This window comes from Salvelinus sp. IW2-2015, linkage group LG16, assembly GCF_002910315.2.
Source record: "Salvelinus sp. IW2-2015 linkage group LG16, ASM291031v2, whole genome shotgun sequence".
NCBI lineage: Eukaryota > Metazoa > Chordata > Actinopteri > Salmoniformes > Salmonidae > Salvelinus > Salvelinus sp. IW2-2015.
Window position 1 is genome coordinate 9,977,897 of NC_036856.1, and position 17,668 is coordinate 9,995,564.

The window sequence follows — 17,668 nt, forward strand, 5'->3', positions numbered from 1 at the left end:
CTCCAGTTGTGGAACAGTTGAGCCCGATGGGCCAGGCTGTACCCATAGCGGCTGAGTATCTCCCGTTTGAGTCCATCGTAGTTAGCCGCCTGTTTGTCGTTCAGGTTCCAATACGCCTTTTGGGCATTCCCAGAGAGGAACGGGGCCAGCAGACTTGCCCACCTCAGCCTTGGCCATCCCCCCCGTAGTGCTGTCCGTTCAAACGTACAGAGGTATGTTTCGATGTCGTCGTCTTCCGTTAGCTTGATTAACAACTGGTTTGGATGTGATTCAGTAGARGCTCCTCCTTGTAGCTTCCTGATTTCCTCAACGAGGCGGACGTTTTGTAGCCGCTGTTCCTCCAGGGTTCGTTCCTGAACCGCCTGTTGGGCTTGTTGGGCCCGGACAAACTGAGCTATCAACTCGTCCATGCTGATGCTGCGTAAACGTCAACCCTGATCTGACCATGTTATCAGATTGCCTGCATTCTCCACTACTTGTGGCAGACCAGGGGGTTTGGTCAAAACGTTTACATAGATCAGACACGGACAGAGTAGGATTAGCTCGGTTTCAAGGGTGTTTATTTGAATAACAAACCAAAAGAAAAGAATAGGTCTCCCCCATGAGACCCTCTCCGGGATGCCGTCTTCTGGGCTCCGTGTCTTGCTGTATCCTGTGGTGAACAAAAACTGAACTCCCTCCTTTTACCTCTGGAACTGTCCCCAACTATACGGGAGTAACATTTCTTCCCCCAGTCCTTCTCCCGTGTGCTGTCCTTCTGGCAGCTTTATGGGACCTGTCCAGCTGGTGAGCAAACAACCCTTGATTACTCACAAACCACAATCAGCCCCAATTAGTCCTGGCCGGAGAGCCCGTCGAGACCTGGCACGTCCAYCAGAGGGAGCCATCGCCTCGTGATGTATACTCCATCTGTCACCAGGCCTCGACGAGTCTCCCCCTGGTGGCTGACCTGCTGTACGCCACAAGATATATATATTAATATATTATAGATTTCTAAAAACCTTGTCATTATGGGATATTTTGTGTAGATCGCTGAGGAAGAAATTTAAGAATGAGGCTGTTATGTAACAAAATGTGGAAAAAGTCAAGGGGTCTGAATACTTTCTGAAGGCACTGTAAATGCTGTATACTCTGTGTATGAGTAGTATGGGAGATGGGCTTCAATATTCCAGTGTGTTTTTGAGCTGACCACCTGACATTTTCATTCTATTTAATATGTGGTAAGACTGGCTTAGCATTGCTACACCAGTTTAGCCCTTATGACTTTTCGATTGTTACTTCTTTCATTACTGATGTCAATATCACCTGAGAGATTATGCTGTTGGTGGGAATTACAGCAACTCCGTTGAAGCGTTCCAAAGTATTTTATTGCAACGCCAGCGGATGTTAATACATCACCAGCGAGGCATCTTTCTGACCTTTGGCTCCAAGACATTTTACACGGCTTTGAGGCTCGAGTCGAGAAAGGAACAACATCCTTAGCAGGTGAGATGTATGTCTTTCTCAAGGCTTGGACAGGGAGAAAGAGATTTACATTGTTAAATGACTAATGAAAGGTTTTTCCTTTAATGAGGTTTGTTGAAACGATCCTTCATGTATGTTTATATTGCAAATGTTCTAATTACTTATAAGTACAGCTATCTACTTTCAGCATTTACCTAGACTGAATTAATTTGCCCAATCTCTACTTTTTTGGCAATGTCCAGGTTTTGTCCTAAAAATGTGAATACCCCAGTACAACTAGCATAACGTGTAGCCTTCCACTGAATTACATATGATGTGTTTTTGAAGCAGATTGAGCTTTTCTCGTAATATCTCTATCCCCCATTACATTTCTAAACAGTTGCAAGCAGCACATCATTATGGAGACAGACCYAGAGGCTTGCAAGGCAGCTGCGAGCTGTCCAGCTCCAAGCCAAGGACCCGTCAAGACTGGCTGGCTGTCCTCCAACAAGAGGGGTAAGGGACTGTGTCCATTCTAAGTATCATGGGTCCCATCTACCACTGCTGAAATTAATCTAGTTTCTTCTGAAAAGTAATTTACCAGAGTAAATAGATGTTACGTTTTTTTCCTGAAATGTATTTTTCCATTACTTTTGGCAGTTAGCATGCATATTATTACTGAATATTACGTAATACTACTTGAATGCTTTACAAACTAGTAGGGTATTTACAAGAGGCTGATAGATGGCTCTTTAGATTAATAAACTGATAAATTACTGGTCTTTGAGGGTTCCTTTCCTTTCCGGGACACAGATTTAAAATTAGTCCTGAACTAAAAAACTATCCGTGGAGATTCTAAACTGTGTCCCACAAACTGGCCCTGAATGTCTTAAAATCAACATCAAATCAAATTTTATTGGTCACATACACGTGATTAGCAGATGTTATTGCGGGTGTAGCGAAATGCTTGTGCTTCTAGCTCCGACAGTGCAGTAATATCTAACAAGTAATATCTAACAAATTACACAACATATACCCAATACCCACAAATCTAAGTAGCAATGAATTAAGACTATATACATATGGACGAGCGATGTCAGAGCGGAACGGACTAAGATACAGTAAAATAGTATAGAATAKAGTATATACTAATGAGATGAGTAATGCCAGATTTGTAACATTAAGTAACTAAGATACCGTAGAATAGTATAGAATACAGTATATACATTTGAGATGAGTAATGCAAGATATGTAAACATTATTAAGTGACTAAGATACCGTAGAATAGTATAGATAGAATACAGTATATACATATGAGATGAGTAATGCCAGATATGTAAACATAATTAAAGTGACTAGTGTTCCATTCCTTAAAGTGGCCAGTGATTGCTAGTCTATGCCTATAGGCAGCAGCCTCTAATGTGCTAGTGATGGCTGTTTAACAGTCTGATGGCCTTGAGATAGAAGCTGTTTTTCAGTCTCTCGGTCCCAGCTTTGATGCACCTGTACTAACCTTGCTTTCTGAATGGTAGCGGGGTGAACAGTCAGTGGCTTGGGTGGTTGATGTCCTTGATGATCTTTTTGGATTTCCTGTGACATCGGGTGCTGTAGCTGTTCTCATTGGGTGTTTCTGAATACAAAAACATTTGTTTAGGCAAACACACATGACTAGGAGAATCTTAGCCTAAATGTAAACATAAATGTTGTATTTACTACATTGTTTGTTATTCATAAACCTCAAAAATATGTTAAAAATTAACCAATACGAGCAAAGTTAATTTTTATGGAATTGTATAACTTTTGATGAGTTAGAATTTTGTGCTGCCATAAAATGCCAATTTTATCATTCTCACAAATAAATGCTCAAAAAATGTGTACTTGCCAGTTCTATGCAACCAATGTTTTATAGAATCCTCAAGTCTTAGGATTGGTACAACGTTGCTAATTGGCTATATTGCTAAAGTTGTCTGTAATGAGATTTGAACACGCAACCTTTGGGTTGCAGCAACCCAGTTGCCAGACTTTCGAGTTATTTGTCTACCTATCCACCCTGACTAACCACCCTAATTTCATTTTTGCCTTAAGTAACCTTCTGTCTTATGCAACCATACCAAACGTAACATATCAAACTAATTTGATTGTCCCGGATTGTCGTTTACTATGTTACATATCGTCTATGAGACCAGGCTGGTTAAAAATCCAACCTTTGTCACAAATACACTCTCTCTCACACCCATAAACAGGTAATTGCTATTCCAGGAAGCATGAAAATAAAACATTGACTACTAGGCTACAAGGATAGTCAGGAGCTCTCTCTTGGATGAGCCAAATGCTGCATCAGCATAGACCACTATAGTACTCACTGTCTGTGGGAGCAACCTCTAACTCCCTGACTGACTCATGTTGTGGTGGGTTAAGTCCAATGGCCCTGTGGTTAGTTCCACTGTCTTCCCCGTTATGCCTCATTTACTCCCTCATGTTCTCAGGCCCCCCAGTAACCAAGCCGCCATCTGATGGGACCTCTCGTTTCCAAGGAGACGGGGTTCGCTATAAGGCCAAGCTGATTGGCGTGGACTACGTCCCAGCGGCCCAGGGAGATAAGATGTGTTTGGACTCCATGATGAAACTCAAGGTAGAGCAGACTGTGGGAAAGAGTGCACTCTGTTTCTTGCTGTACATAGCCATTTCTTGAAAGTAGCGATGTTAGATATATCATCAATCACTAGAATGAGGAAGTTGTGTGGTCAGTTAGCGGCAGGTATCATATGAGGAAATTATGTCCTGTTCGTTTCCAAAAATATCTTCTTGACAGCTAGTCTTCCTGGGGTCCGACACATAATGAAAAAGACATCACAGACAAAAACATTTTACAATTTACATACATTTTAAAACATTCACATAGACATTAAGACAACACACACACACTAATTATATATTATATATATTTTTTTTTTATATATATATATATACAGTTGAAGTCGGAAGTTTACATGCACTTATGTTGGAGTCATTAAAACTTGTTTTTCAACCACTCCACAAATTTCTTGTTAAACAAACTATAGTTTTGGAAAGTCGGTTACGACATCTACTTTGTGCATGACACAAGTAATTTTTCAAAATTTGTTACAGACAGATTATTTACTGATAATTCACTGTATCACAATTCTAGCGGGTCAGAAGTTTACATAAACTAAGTTGACTGTGCCTTTAAACAGCTTGGAAGATTCCAGAAAATGACGTCATGGCTTTAGAAGCTTCTGATAGGCTAATTGACATCATTTGAGTCAATTGTAGGTGTACCTGTGGATATATTTCAAGGCCTACCTTCACTCAGTGCCTCTTTGCTTGACATCATGGAAAATCAAAAGAAATCAGCCAAGACCTAAGAAAAGACAATGTAGACTCCACAAGTCTGGTTCATCTTGGGAGCAATTTCCAAACGCCTGAAGGTACCCCGTTCGTCTGTACAAACAATAGTATGCAAGTATAACACCATGGACCCACAAGCCCTCATACCGCTCAGGAAGGAGACGCATTCTGTCTCCTAGAGATGAACGTACTTTGGTGGAAAAGTGCACTCAGTCCCAGAAAAAGCAAAGGACCTTGTGAAGATACTGGAGGAAACAGGTACAAAACTTCTCTATCCACAGTAAAACGAGTCTATATCGACATAACCTGAAAGGCTGCTCAGCAAGGAATCAAATCAAAACAATTTATAAAATACTTGATTGATTGATTGATTTATATAGCCCTTCGTACATCAGCTGATATCTCAAAGTGCTGTACAGAAACCCAGCCTAAAACCCAAACAGAAGCAATGCAGGTATAGAAGCACGGTGGCTAGGAAAACTCCCTAGAAAGGCCAAAACCTAGGAAGAAACCTAGAGAGGAACCAGGCTATGAGGGGTGGCAGTCTCTTCTGGCTGTGCGGGTGAGATTATAACAGAACATGGCAAGATGTTCAAATGTTTCATAAATGACCAGCATGGTCAAATAATAATAATCACAGTAGTTGTCGAGGGTGCAGCAAGTCAGCACTCAGAAGTAAATGTCATTGGTTTTCAGCCGATCATTAAGAGTATCTCTACCGCTCCTGCGGTCTCTAGAGAGTTGAAAACAGCAGGTCTGGGACAGGTAGCACAGTCCGGTGAACAGTCAGGGTTCATAGCGCAGGCAGAACAGTTGAAACTGGAGCAGCAGCATGGCCAGGTGGACTGGGAAAGCAAGGAGTCTCATGCCAGGTAGTCCTGAGGCATGATCCTAGGGCTTAGGTCTCCGAGAGAGAGAGAAAGAAAGAGAGAATTAGAGAGGGCATACTTAAATTCACACAGGACCGGATAAGAGGAGAAATACTCCAGATATAACAAACTGACCCTAGCCCCGACACATAAACTAATGCAGCATAAATACTGGAGGCTGAGACAGGAGGGGTCAGGAGACACTGTGGCCCCATCCGATGATACCCGGACAGGGCAAACATATAACCTCACCACCTTTGAAAGCACAGCCACACCCACTAGAGGGATATCTTCAACCACCAACTTACCATCCTGAGACAAGGCCGAGTATAGCCCACAAAGATCTCCGCCACGGCAACCCAAGGGGGGGCGCCAACCCAGACAGGAAGATCACGTCAATGACTCAACCCACTCAAGTGACGCACCCTTCCTAGGACGGCATGAAAGAGGCACCAGTAAGCCAGTGTAACGGATGTGAAATGGCTAGCTAGTTAGCGGGTACGCGCTAATAGCGTTTCAATCAGTTACGTCACTTGCTCTGAAACCTAGAAGTAGTGTTGTCCTTGCTCTGCAAGGGCCGGGCTTTTGTGGGGCGATGGTAACGATGCTTTGTGGGTGACTGTTGTTGATGTGTGCAGAAGGTCCCTGGTTCGCGCCCGTGTCGGGGCGAGGGAACGGTAATAGGGTTAGAGGCAGAGAATCCCAGTGGAGAGAGGGGACCCGGCAGGCAGAGACAGCAAGGGCGGTTCTTGCTCCAGAGCCTTTTTCGTTCACCTTCACACTCCTGGGCAGATTACACTCAATCATATGACCCACTGAAGAGATGAGTCTTCAGTAAAGAATTAAAGGTTGAGACCGAGTCTGCGTCTCTCACTGGATAGGCAGACCATTCCATAAAAATGGAGATTATAGAAGAAAGCCCTGCTCCAGCTGTTTGCTTAGAAATTCTAGGGACAATTAGGAGGCTTGCGTTTGTGACGTAGCGTACGTGTAGGTATGTACGGCAGGACCAAATCGTAAAGAATGGTAGGAAGAAAGCATGTAATGCTTTGTAGGTTAGCAGTAAAACCTTGAAATCACCCTTGCTTAACAGGAAGCCAATGTAGGGAGGCTAGCACTGGAGTAATATGATAAAAAATGTTGGTTCTAGTCAGGATTCTAGCAGCCGTATTTAGCACTAACTGAAGTTTATTTAGTGCTTTATCCGGGTAGGGAAAGTAGAGCATTGCAGTAGTCTAACCTAGAAGTAACAAAAGCATGGATAATCTTTCCTGCATCATTTTTGGACGAAAGTTTTCTGACTTTTGCAATGTTACGTAGATGGAAAAAGCTGTCTTGAAACAGTCTTGATATGTTCGTCAAAAAGAGAGATCAGGGTCCAGAGTAACGCCGAGGTCCTTCACAGTTTTATTTGAGACGACTTTACAACATCAAGATTAATTGTCAGATTCAACAGAAGATCTCTTTGTTTCTTCGACCGAGTTTAAATGTAGAAAGTTTTCAGCCATCACTTCCTTATCTCTGAAACACAGGCTTCTAGCGAGGGCAATTTTGGGGCTTCACCATGTTTCATTAAAATGTACAGCTGTGTGTCATCGCATAGCAGTGAAGTAATATTTATGTTTCGAATGACATCCCCAAGAGGTAAATAATAGTGAAAACAATAGTGGTCCTAAAACGGAACCTTGAGAACACCGAAATGTACAGTTGATTTGTCAGAGGACAACCATTTACAGAGACAAACTGATATCTTTTCCGATAAGATCTAAACCAGGCCAGAACTTGTCGTGTACCAATTTGGGTTTCCAATCTCTCCAAAAGAATGTGGTGATCGATGGAGGTCTAGGAGACGAGGAACAGATGCAGACCCTCGTCTGACCCATTAAAAGGTCTTTACCACTTCACAAGTGCAGTTCCAGTGTATGATGGGGTCTAAAACCAGACTGAAGCATTTGGTATACATTGTTTGTCTTCAGGAAGGCAGTGAGTTGCTGCGCAACAGTTTTTTCAAAATGTTTTGAGAGGAATGGAAGATTCGATATAGGCCGATAGTTTTTTATATTTTCTGGGTCAAGGTTTGGCTTTTTCCAGAGAGGCTTTATTACTGCCACTATTGGTGAGTTTGGTAGCACATCCGGTGGATAGAGAGCCGTTTATTATGTTCAACATAGGAGGGCCAAGCACATGAAGCAGCTCTTTAAGTAGTTTAGTTGAAATAGGGTCCAGTATGCAGCTTGAAGGTTTAGAGGCCATGATTATTTTCATCATTGTGTCAAGAGATATAGTACTAAAACACTTGAGTGTCTCTCTTGATCCTAGGTCCTGGCAGAGTTGTGCAGACTCAGGACAGCTGAGCTTTGGAGGAATACGCAGATTTAAAGAGGAGTCCGTAATTTGCTTTCTAATGATCATGATCTTTTCCTCAAAGAAGTTCATGAATTTATTACTGCTGAAGTGAAAGCCATTCTCACTTGGGGAATGCTGCTTTTTAGTTAGCCTTGCGACAGTATCAAAAATAAATGTTGAATTGTTCTTATTTTCCTCGATTAAGTTGGAAAAATAGGATGATCAAGCAGCAGTGAGGGCTCTTTGATACTGCACGGTACTGTCTGAAGCCACTGCTCCAAAACTGCCATAAAAAAAGCCAGCCTACGGTTTGCAACTGCACATGGGGACAAAGATCGTACTTCTTGGAGAAATGTCCTCTGGTCTGATGAAAGAAAAATGGAACTGTTTGGCCATAATGACGATCGTTATGTTTGGAGGATAAAGGGGGAGGATTGCAAGCCAAAGAACACCATCGCAACCGAGAAGCARGGGGATGGCAGCATCATGTTGTGGGGGTGCTTTGCTGCAAGAGGGACTAGCGCACTTCACAAAATAGATGGCTTCATGAGGAAGGACAATTATGTGGATATATTGAAGCAACATCTCAAGACATCAGTCAGGAAGTTAAAGCTTGGTCGCAAATGGGTCTTCCAAATGGACAATGACCCCAAGCACACTTCCAAAGTTGTGTCAAAATGGGTTAAGAACAACAAAGTCAAGGTATTGGAGTGACCTCATCCTATAGAAAATGTGTGGGCAGAACTGAGAAAGTGTGTGCGAGCATGGATGCCTACAAACCTGACTCAGTTACACCAGCTCTGTCAGGAGGAATGGGCCAAAATTCCTCCAACTTATTGTGGGAAGGTTGTGGAAGGCTACCCAAAACGTTTGACCCAAGTTAAACAATTTAAAGGCAATGCTACCAAATACTAATTGAGTGTATGTAAACTTCTGACTCACTGGGAATGTGATGAAAGAAATAAAAGCTGAAATAAATCATTCTCTCATTCTCTTTTCACATTCTTAAAATAAAGTGGTGATCCTAACAGACCTAAGACAGGGAATTTTTTACAAGGATTAAATGTCAGGAATTATGAAAAACTGAGTTTAAATGTATTTGGCTAAGGTGTATGTAAACTTCAGACTTAAACTGTATATATATAGAGCTAGTACCTAAGTCAGGTTTGTAGGCCTCCTTGCTCGCACACGCTTTTTCAGTTCTGCCCACACATTTTCTAAATTTACTTAAAAATGACTTGTGTCATGCACAAAGTAGATGTCCTAACTGACTTGCCAAAACTATAGTTTGTTAACAAGACATTTGTGGAGTGGTTGAAAAACYAGTTTTAATGACTCCAACCTAAGTGTATGTAAACTTCCGACTTCAACTGTATATACACAACTAAAGGCATACCAATTTACAGTCACATTTTTCTCAATTGTGTGTGCGTGCGTGTTTCTGTTTGCATGTGGGTGTGAACACAGGGCCAGGAGGTGGCAGGCAGGAACCAGGGACGACACAAGCAGAGGGTGTGGCTGAAGGTGTCCATTACTGGTGTGAAAATCTTAGATGAGAGGACTGGGGTAAGTCAGTGCTGATACTGCAAGACTCCAGAAACTGTGATCTCGGCTCCCATGTGTAGTTTAATGCTTCAATGGTTCAACCCTTAGGTCTTCATCAGATCAGACCTAATCTTGCAGCCAGATGTGTCTATAATGCATATATTTGTAAATCTGGCATCAGCACCTGAGATTTATGTTGGACCAAACGAGGCATTGATTGCAGCCTGCTTTCTGATTTAYATGTGGTCTGTGTTGGATTTAGTAAAACATTATGATTTTTTTTTTAAAGAAGAAGAAATTAATGACCCCAGACCTCGCTCGAACGTCTAAATCCTGATGTATGTCGAAATTATAATGGATATATATTTAGAAATAACTGCCCTTTTTTCCAGCACGCAAATGTATATTTATGAAAAATAAGTGGGAGGCCCACAGAAGATAGGATGGGAACACTATCCAGGTAAACTGAGAGGATGTAGGGGCACTAAACTAAGGACTTTAATGTCTCTCTTAGGCACAATAACATGAAGCAGGACATAATCATATCCTATCAGATTTAATTATGAGGAATGGGATTGAGTTCTAGGAAGATWTTTTTTTTTTTWATGTAAAATTATGGACCTAATCCAGATTTGTTGGGGTATGTAATGCTGTAGGTAATGCTGTGGGCACAATGATATTATAGATAATATTAAGAACCATTTCAGAGAAATTGCTTCTTTTTCAATTGTATTATTTATTATATATCATGAAAAATGACCATGAGAGAAACCAGTCTTCTTCTATTTTGAGGTACAGCATATCAATAATAATGTTTGAAAATGACAGATATCCCAAAATCCTGACCTTCAAATGGCTACCTTGTCCTTTTCTCTTGAATGAACTAGGACATTCTTAGGATGACAGAGGGCCATATTCGAACACTAACCTTCGCCTTCTTTACACGGATATAACCACTTTCACCAAGAGGTGCTCTCTAGTTGCAGACGACATGAGGTTTACATCGCTGACTGTCTGGCTGTTATATCCATTCCACTGTCATCCCATTGTGTTCACAATATAGGTTGTGGAGTATGACCACGAGAGGGGGAAGATAAACTCCCTGACAAAGGATGAGTCAGACCCTAGAGCCCTCTCCTACATCTACGATCATGAAGGCACCTACACTCTGTTCTACATCAAGATGGCCAATTTGGTAAGGGGTTTTGATCTGATCCAAAGATCCAGAGATGATCCATAATCGRAGTAAATACATATCTTGTTAGTACAGTATATTAATTATGAGTATGTCTTTTGGACATGCACCATAATTCTGTCTGGAATTCAATCTTTTGCAGGATTTATAGAAGATTTCAACTCTGCACTTTCAGATGTGTTTAATTTGTACAGCAGTGCAATGACTGAATTCTTGGCTAAAATCCTATATCAAATCAGAAGTGTAATTGACTTTTGGTTTCTTGTGGAACAGGCTGACCCTGTCCTTGATGATATCAAAGAAGTCTGCCAAAGCCCAGTAACACAAGAGGACCAAGTCATAAAGGTCAATAAACCAGTAGAGGTGAGGATAAAGTACACTTACTGTTGTCCAAAGGTTCGTATAGGCAATTTTTCTGCTAACCATTTTAGGGATGTCCTGGTATATATACATATGTAGTCTCTATAATGGCCAGGGTGCCTTTTGATAACAATCCCTTGCTTCTCAATTATTATGTGTCTCTAGAATGCTGTCGCCTTGCTGCTTCTTGATGAGAATATAGCTTCTCCAAAGGTAAGGAGAGCGAGTAACTGCAGAAGGCGTCTTCCTAATATGGAACAATAATAGGATCAATAATTTTATTAGTCATAAATGGTTAGCAGAATGTTAATGGATGTAAGGAAAGCTTGTGTGCTTCTGTTTCCGACAATGCAGTAATAACACAAGTCATCTAAACTCATACATCTCCATCAACTACTACCCTTAATAACACACAAGTGTAAGGGATAGAATTGTCTAAAGATATATGAATGAGTGGTGGTACAGAAGCTGGCTAAGATGCAGTAGACTGGTATAGAGTAATGGTATTACCATTATGAGATTGAGTTTAGTACTGTGTGCCAGGGTAGTGGGTATGTAACATAAAGTGGCTTAGTTAAAGTGGCTAGTGGTACTGCTATTAATAAAGATGGCAAGATGCAGTAGGATATAGAGTATAGATTAATGGATGCGTATGTAGGGTATGTAAGATTATTAAGTGGCATGTTTTATAAGTGGTAGTGGTCATTTGTACATTATTTCCATCAATCCATTTTTAAAGTGCTGGAGCTTGAGTCAGTATGTTGGCAGGGCCGCCGTAACTGTTAGTGGTGGGCTGTTTAACAGTCTGATGGCCTTGAGAATAGAAGCTGTTTTTCAGTTCTCGGTATGTTTGATGCATGTACTGACCTCGTTTCTGGTGAATAGCGGGGTGAACAGGCTGTGGTTGGGTGGTTTGTTTGTCCTGTATGATCTTTATGGCTTCCTGGACATGGGTGGTGTAGGTGTCTGGAGGGCAGGTGTTTGCCCCGGTGATGCGTTCTGCAGACCTCACTAACTCTGGAGAGGCCTTACGGTTGTGGGCGGAGCAGTTTGCCGTAACGAGGCGGTGATAAGCCGACAGGATCTGCTCTCGATTGTGCATCTGTAGAGTTTGTGAGTGCTTTTTGGTGACAAGCCGAATTTTCTTCAGCTCTGTAGGGTTGAAGAGGCGCTGCTGCGCCTTCTTCAACGAGCTGTCTGTGTGGGTGGAAATTCAGTTTGTCGTGATGTGTACACCGAGAGGACTTAAACTTTCCATTCTCCTACCTGACCGTCGTGTGGATAGGGGGGTGTCCTCTGCTGTTTCCTGAAGTCACACATCATCTCCTTTTGGTTTTGTTGGACGTTGAAGTGTGAGTGTGTATTTTTCCTGACACCAACTCCGAGGCCCTCACTCTCCTTGTAGGCCGTCTCGTCATTGTTGGTAATCAGCCTACACTGTAGTGTCATCCGAAACTTGATGAATTGAGTTGGAGGCGTGATGGTAGCAGTGTGGGTGAAGGGAAGTACAGAGGGGCTCAGAACGCCTTGGTGGGGCCCCAGTTGTTGAGGATCAGGGTGGGTGAGATGTTGTTACCTTCCTCAACCACCTGGGGGGCGGGCCGTCAGGAGGCAGGACAGTTGCACAGGGCGGGGTCGAGACCCAGGGTCTCGAGTTGATGACGAGTTTGGAGGGGTATATGGTGTTTAAATGCTGAGCTGTAATCGATGAACAGCATTCTCAACATGGGTATTCCTCTTGTCCAGATGGGTTAGGGCAGTGGTGCAGTGTGGTTGCGATTGCGTGTCTGTGGACTATTGGCGGTCGGTAAGCAAATTGGTGTGGTCTAGGGTGTGCGGTAGGGGGAGGTGAATTGGTCCTTGCTAATGCTCTCAAAGACTATTCATGATGACGGAAGTAGTGGCTAGGGGGCGGTAGTCGTTTAAGCTAGTTTTACTTGTCTTCGGGAACTATAGGGAACAATGGTGGCCTCTTGAAGCATGTGGGAACAGCAGTGTTTGTAGTGTATACAAGGTTGTAGTTTTTGTATGGTAAAACCAAGTTAGATAGATTGAGAATATAATTATTGCATACTCAAATATTCTAGCTACTGTACATCATCTCAATTGCCAACATGAGATATAAAATGAGATCATCTTGACATAATGTTAACTTCTCATTTGAAGGGCCTGGATGACTTGGAAATTGTCAATTCCATGCCTAGCTCTCCGTACAGGGCAACCAAAGCAGGTAATGGACACATTTGATGGTCTTTTATAACTTTAACAATTTATATGGTTTTATATGGTAGGCTAGGCAAACCCAGCAGTCATTACTTTCAGCAGGTTGCAGACTTGTTGTTTGTGAATGTTAACTTGAGCAGCGATGACTGAATCTTGTCTACTTGTTGTGGTTTGTTCCACAGATCTCATCCAGGGACGAGCTGATGGACATCTTCTCTTTCCCCAGTCAAAACTCTGACATGAATCAACCAGGTGAGTTATTACCCAGCAAACTATAATGGTTTATACTTTCTCAGAATGTTAAGCGCTCACAAATGATACAAGTGGTAAGCTAAAAAACTTCCCAGATGATAGAGGTTTCAAATATGTTTCCATTACATCAATATATCACCTTTGATATACAGAAAATGCAATGAAGGGGAAATCTGACAAGTATTCTAGTTTTTGAAAGACTTTCATGGGATATTTCTAATGATAACATTTGCTGCCTGAGGGCCATGTTGGGACTCAACCTGGTCTCAGAACATTTCGTATTATTCTGTACATAAATCCGAGATATACATTTAGTATGATCAAATCAAATCAATGTTTATTTATATAGCCTTCGTACATCAGCTATATTCTGAAGTGCTGTACAGAAACCAGCCTAAACCCCAAACAGAAAGCAATGCAGGTGTAGAAGCACGGCGGCTAGGAAAAATCCTAGAAGGAAAACCTAGGAAGAAACCTAGAGAGGAACCAGGCTATGAGGGTGGCCAGTCTCTTCTGGCTGTGCCGGGTGGAGATTATAAAGAACATGGCCAAGATGTTCAAATGTTCATAAATGACCAGCATGGTCAAATAATAATCAGGAGTAAATGTCAGTTGGCTTTCATAGCCGATCATTAAGAGTATCTCTACCGCTCTGCGGTCTGGTCTCTAGAGAGTTGAAAACAGCAGGTCTGGGACAGGTAGACGTCTGGTAGACAGGTCAGGGTTCCATAGCCGCAGGCAGAACAGTTGAAACTGGAACAGCAGCAAGGCCAGGTGGACTGGGGACAGCAAGGAGTCATATGCCCGGTAGTCTGACGCATGGTCCTAGGGCCCAGGTCCTCGAGAGAGAGAAAGAAGAGAGAATTAGAGAGAGCATACTTAAATTCACACAGGACACCGGATAAGACAGGAGAAGTACTCCAGATATAACCAACTGACCCTAGCCCCGAACACTAAACTACTGCAGCATAAATACTGGAGGCTGAGACAGAGGGGTCAGGAGACACTGTGGCCCCATCGTGATACGCCCGGACAGGGACAGGAAGGATATAACCCCATCCTTTGCCAAAGCACAGCCCCACACCCTAGAGGATATCTTCAACCACAACTTACCATCCTGAGACAAGGCCGAGTATAGCCACAAAGATCTCCACACAGCACAACCAAGGGGGGCGTTTAGGAGTTTGTTAAAGGGTTAAGGTTAGGGGAAGGGTTAGCTAAAGGGATTAGGATTAGGATTAGGATTAGCTAACATGCTAAGCAGTGGTGGAAAAAGTACCCAATTGTCATACTTGAGTAAAAGTAAAGACACCTTAATAGAAAATGACTCAAGTGAAAGTGAAAGTCACCCAGTAAAATAGTACTTGAGTACTATTTTGGTTTTACATATAGTATATATAGTTATACTATATATAGTATATATAGTTAAGTATCAAAAGTAAAAGTATAAATATTTTAAATTCCTTATATTAAGAAAACCAGACAGCACTATTTTCTTGTTTTTTAAATTAACAGATAGCCAGTGGKACACTCCAACACTCAGACATCATTMACAAATTAAGCATGTGTGTTTAGTGAGTCCACCAGATCAGAGGCTGTATGGATGACCAGGGATGTTCTCTTGATAAGCGYGTGAATTTGACCATTTTCCTGTCCTGCTAAGCATTCAAAATGTAACGAATACTTTTGGGTGTCAGGGAAAATGTATGGAGTAAAAAATACATTATTTTCTTTAGGAATGTAGTAAAGTAAAAGTTGTCAAAAATATAAATAGTAAAGTACAGATACCAAAAAAAACMACTTAAGTAGTACTTTAAAGTATTTTTACTGAAGTACTTTACACCACTGATGCTAAGCAATTGCAAAGTAGCTAAAAAGTAGTAAGTGTTTGAAAAGTTTCTAATTTTCTAATTATCTAACATTGTCTGTGATGAGATTCGAACTCCCAACCTTTGAGTTACCAGATGTTCGCCCACCCACCCATCCACCCCAACCAACCACCCACCCTACTTTCGCTTTTGTCTTAAGTAACCARCTGTCTTATGTAACTATACCAAACGTAACATATCATACAAACTTTATTATCCCGGATTTACATCTACTATGTTATGTCTTGTCTATGAGACCAGGCTGTGGGACTACGCCGCAACATTACCTAAATTCAAGGAATGTTGACTGTTTGCTGGGTAGTAACATTGGAATAATAAAAGTCACATCATTGGTATTGTAACATGGCTTCATTTCAACCCTTGACTCATTAAGAATTTAGGCAGAATTCGAGATGTAAATATCCATCCAGACCACCGCCACTAAACAACCTGCTTCTCTGACATACATGTTTTAAGCTATGTCCACATTGTAAGCGGGCAATAATTACATTCTAGTTCATATGCCCAGTGCAATAATAGACTCCAATCCAATTTTTTTAACCGGAAAGTGTAGCGTGGACATAGCTAGCATCACAAGGAGAAGGCTTTGCCACTTTTAATATACCTTCTGATTTCTTCAAGGATCTCCACAGTCTCTGTCAGTTCCTCAGATATTTCCCACCGTCCCTGGTCAGCCGATCGCTGTTGCATCATTCATCTCACCTCCTGTTTCAATACCTTGGTGTCAGCAAGGGCCCCTCCCAACTCTCTCACCCAGTTTAAATGGATCCTGGGGGGCTCCGCCCCCCTGGCCTTCCCAGCCCAACATGACTGGATGGATCCCGGGGCCGGGTGGCATGATGCCCTATGGAGGCCCCCAGCTGCAGGGGTACGGAGTGAACCCACAGCCAGGGGTTATGTGGGGTCAGAACACAATGAGCTTTCCCACCTCTGCCCCAAACTACACGCCCTACAGGGCAGAGGGACTCCAGCAGCAGCCCGGCTCTCCTACCACCAACAACAAACCAGCCCAAGGATGAACTGGCTTAGAGAGCCAATGAAATGTCCTTGTTGTCTTCATGTCTGTATGCTTGGCATTGTCAGGGTCGGATTACAGAACGGGCACGCAGGGCACGACCTTCTATGCCCCCTGAAGTTCGGGGTTCCCCAGATAGCATATTATAGCAAAATGTGTAGAATTACKGAAAATGTGCTTTAAAACTGCAACCTTTTCTCTCAGCCTCATGGCAAAATGTGAGCAATAGCATGAGATGAGCTATAAAACAGAACATTCTTCTCTCTGACCTATGGCAAAAAGTGTAGAATTGCAGGAAATTAACTTTACAACTGCAAGATTTTCTCATAGCCTCATAACACAAGGTATAGAAAGAATAGCATTATAAAACTACCCATTTTTTAAGGAAGTTAGCAGTTTTCCTATGAAAAAAAATCTGGATGCCCCAAATGCAGTAGTCCGGCCCTGTGCATTGTCTTTCTAGTACTTAGTAGAGCCTTTTCCATATGTATGTATTCCGTATTCCATTCCGTATGTATGAATCTGTTTACTAGGGTGCAGTTCTACATTGCTTTTGATAATGTACATTTGTGAATTTGAGCTCAACAGCAATTATATCTGTAGATTGTTCAGTAGACTTTACTTTTTTTGACAGAATCATTTAGATGAAGAAGTAAGACAAATTACATTCAAATGCTGTAATTTTGGAGGGATCTCACAGAGCTGAACTTGTTTACAATTCTGAGAATTCACATGAAAGACAAATTTGACATTCTTTTTAAATGTATTTTCTCCGTCTAGGTAAACAAGATAACGTGGTTATGTTTATGTTCTAGAAAGTGAATTCCATGCATGCTGTGGATCTCATGATGGGATGAGTGTTCATAAATCATGTTTTCGTAGATATTTAAATCAAGTAATGAGGGTCGAATAGATTTATGATTATCTCAGCTCCATTTTGCATTAAATGGTATTAGGCCTACTGATAATGTTGAAAAAAGTACTCGTTTTTCAAGAGGAACATACACTTTGTAATGGTAATCATATCAAAAGACGGTCATGGAAATAAATTGTGTCGGATTTCATAATAAAAATGAATATCATACGGTAATTTAGCCTACAGATTCATCATCTTATGATCTAAATGAACTCTTCCAGTAGCCTTTTTGTCAACCCCATCTAT

The 17,668-nt window shown here is 41.8% G+C and overlaps 1 protein-coding gene across 2 annotated transcripts; it reads left to right on the plus strand.

Moving 5' to 3' along the window:
- The first annotated feature begins 1,388 nt into the window (after positions 1-1,388).
- LOC111975306 (disabled homolog 2) lies at positions 1,389-17,596 on the plus strand. 2 transcript variants are annotated; one of them, XM_024003515.2, is made up of 10 exons: positions 1,389-1,485; positions 1,844-1,959; positions 3,930-4,075; positions 9,495-9,593; positions 10,636-10,767; positions 11,041-11,130; positions 11,293-11,340; positions 13,294-13,357; positions 13,533-13,602; positions 16,113-17,596. In XM_024003515.2, exons 2-9 carry the CDS (start codon positions 1,863-1,865, stop codon positions 13,586-13,588), a joined length of 732 nt encoding a protein of 243 aa, XP_023859283.1. In that variant the 5' UTR covers positions 1,389-1,485; positions 1,844-1,862; the 3' UTR covers positions 13,589-13,602; positions 16,113-17,596. The 2 variants fall into 2 exon arrangements, with proteins under 2 accessions (XP_023859283.1, XP_023859282.1); XM_024003514.1 differs by having other exon boundaries at positions 1,484-1,573.
- Positions 17,597-17,668: the final 72 nt, after the last annotated feature.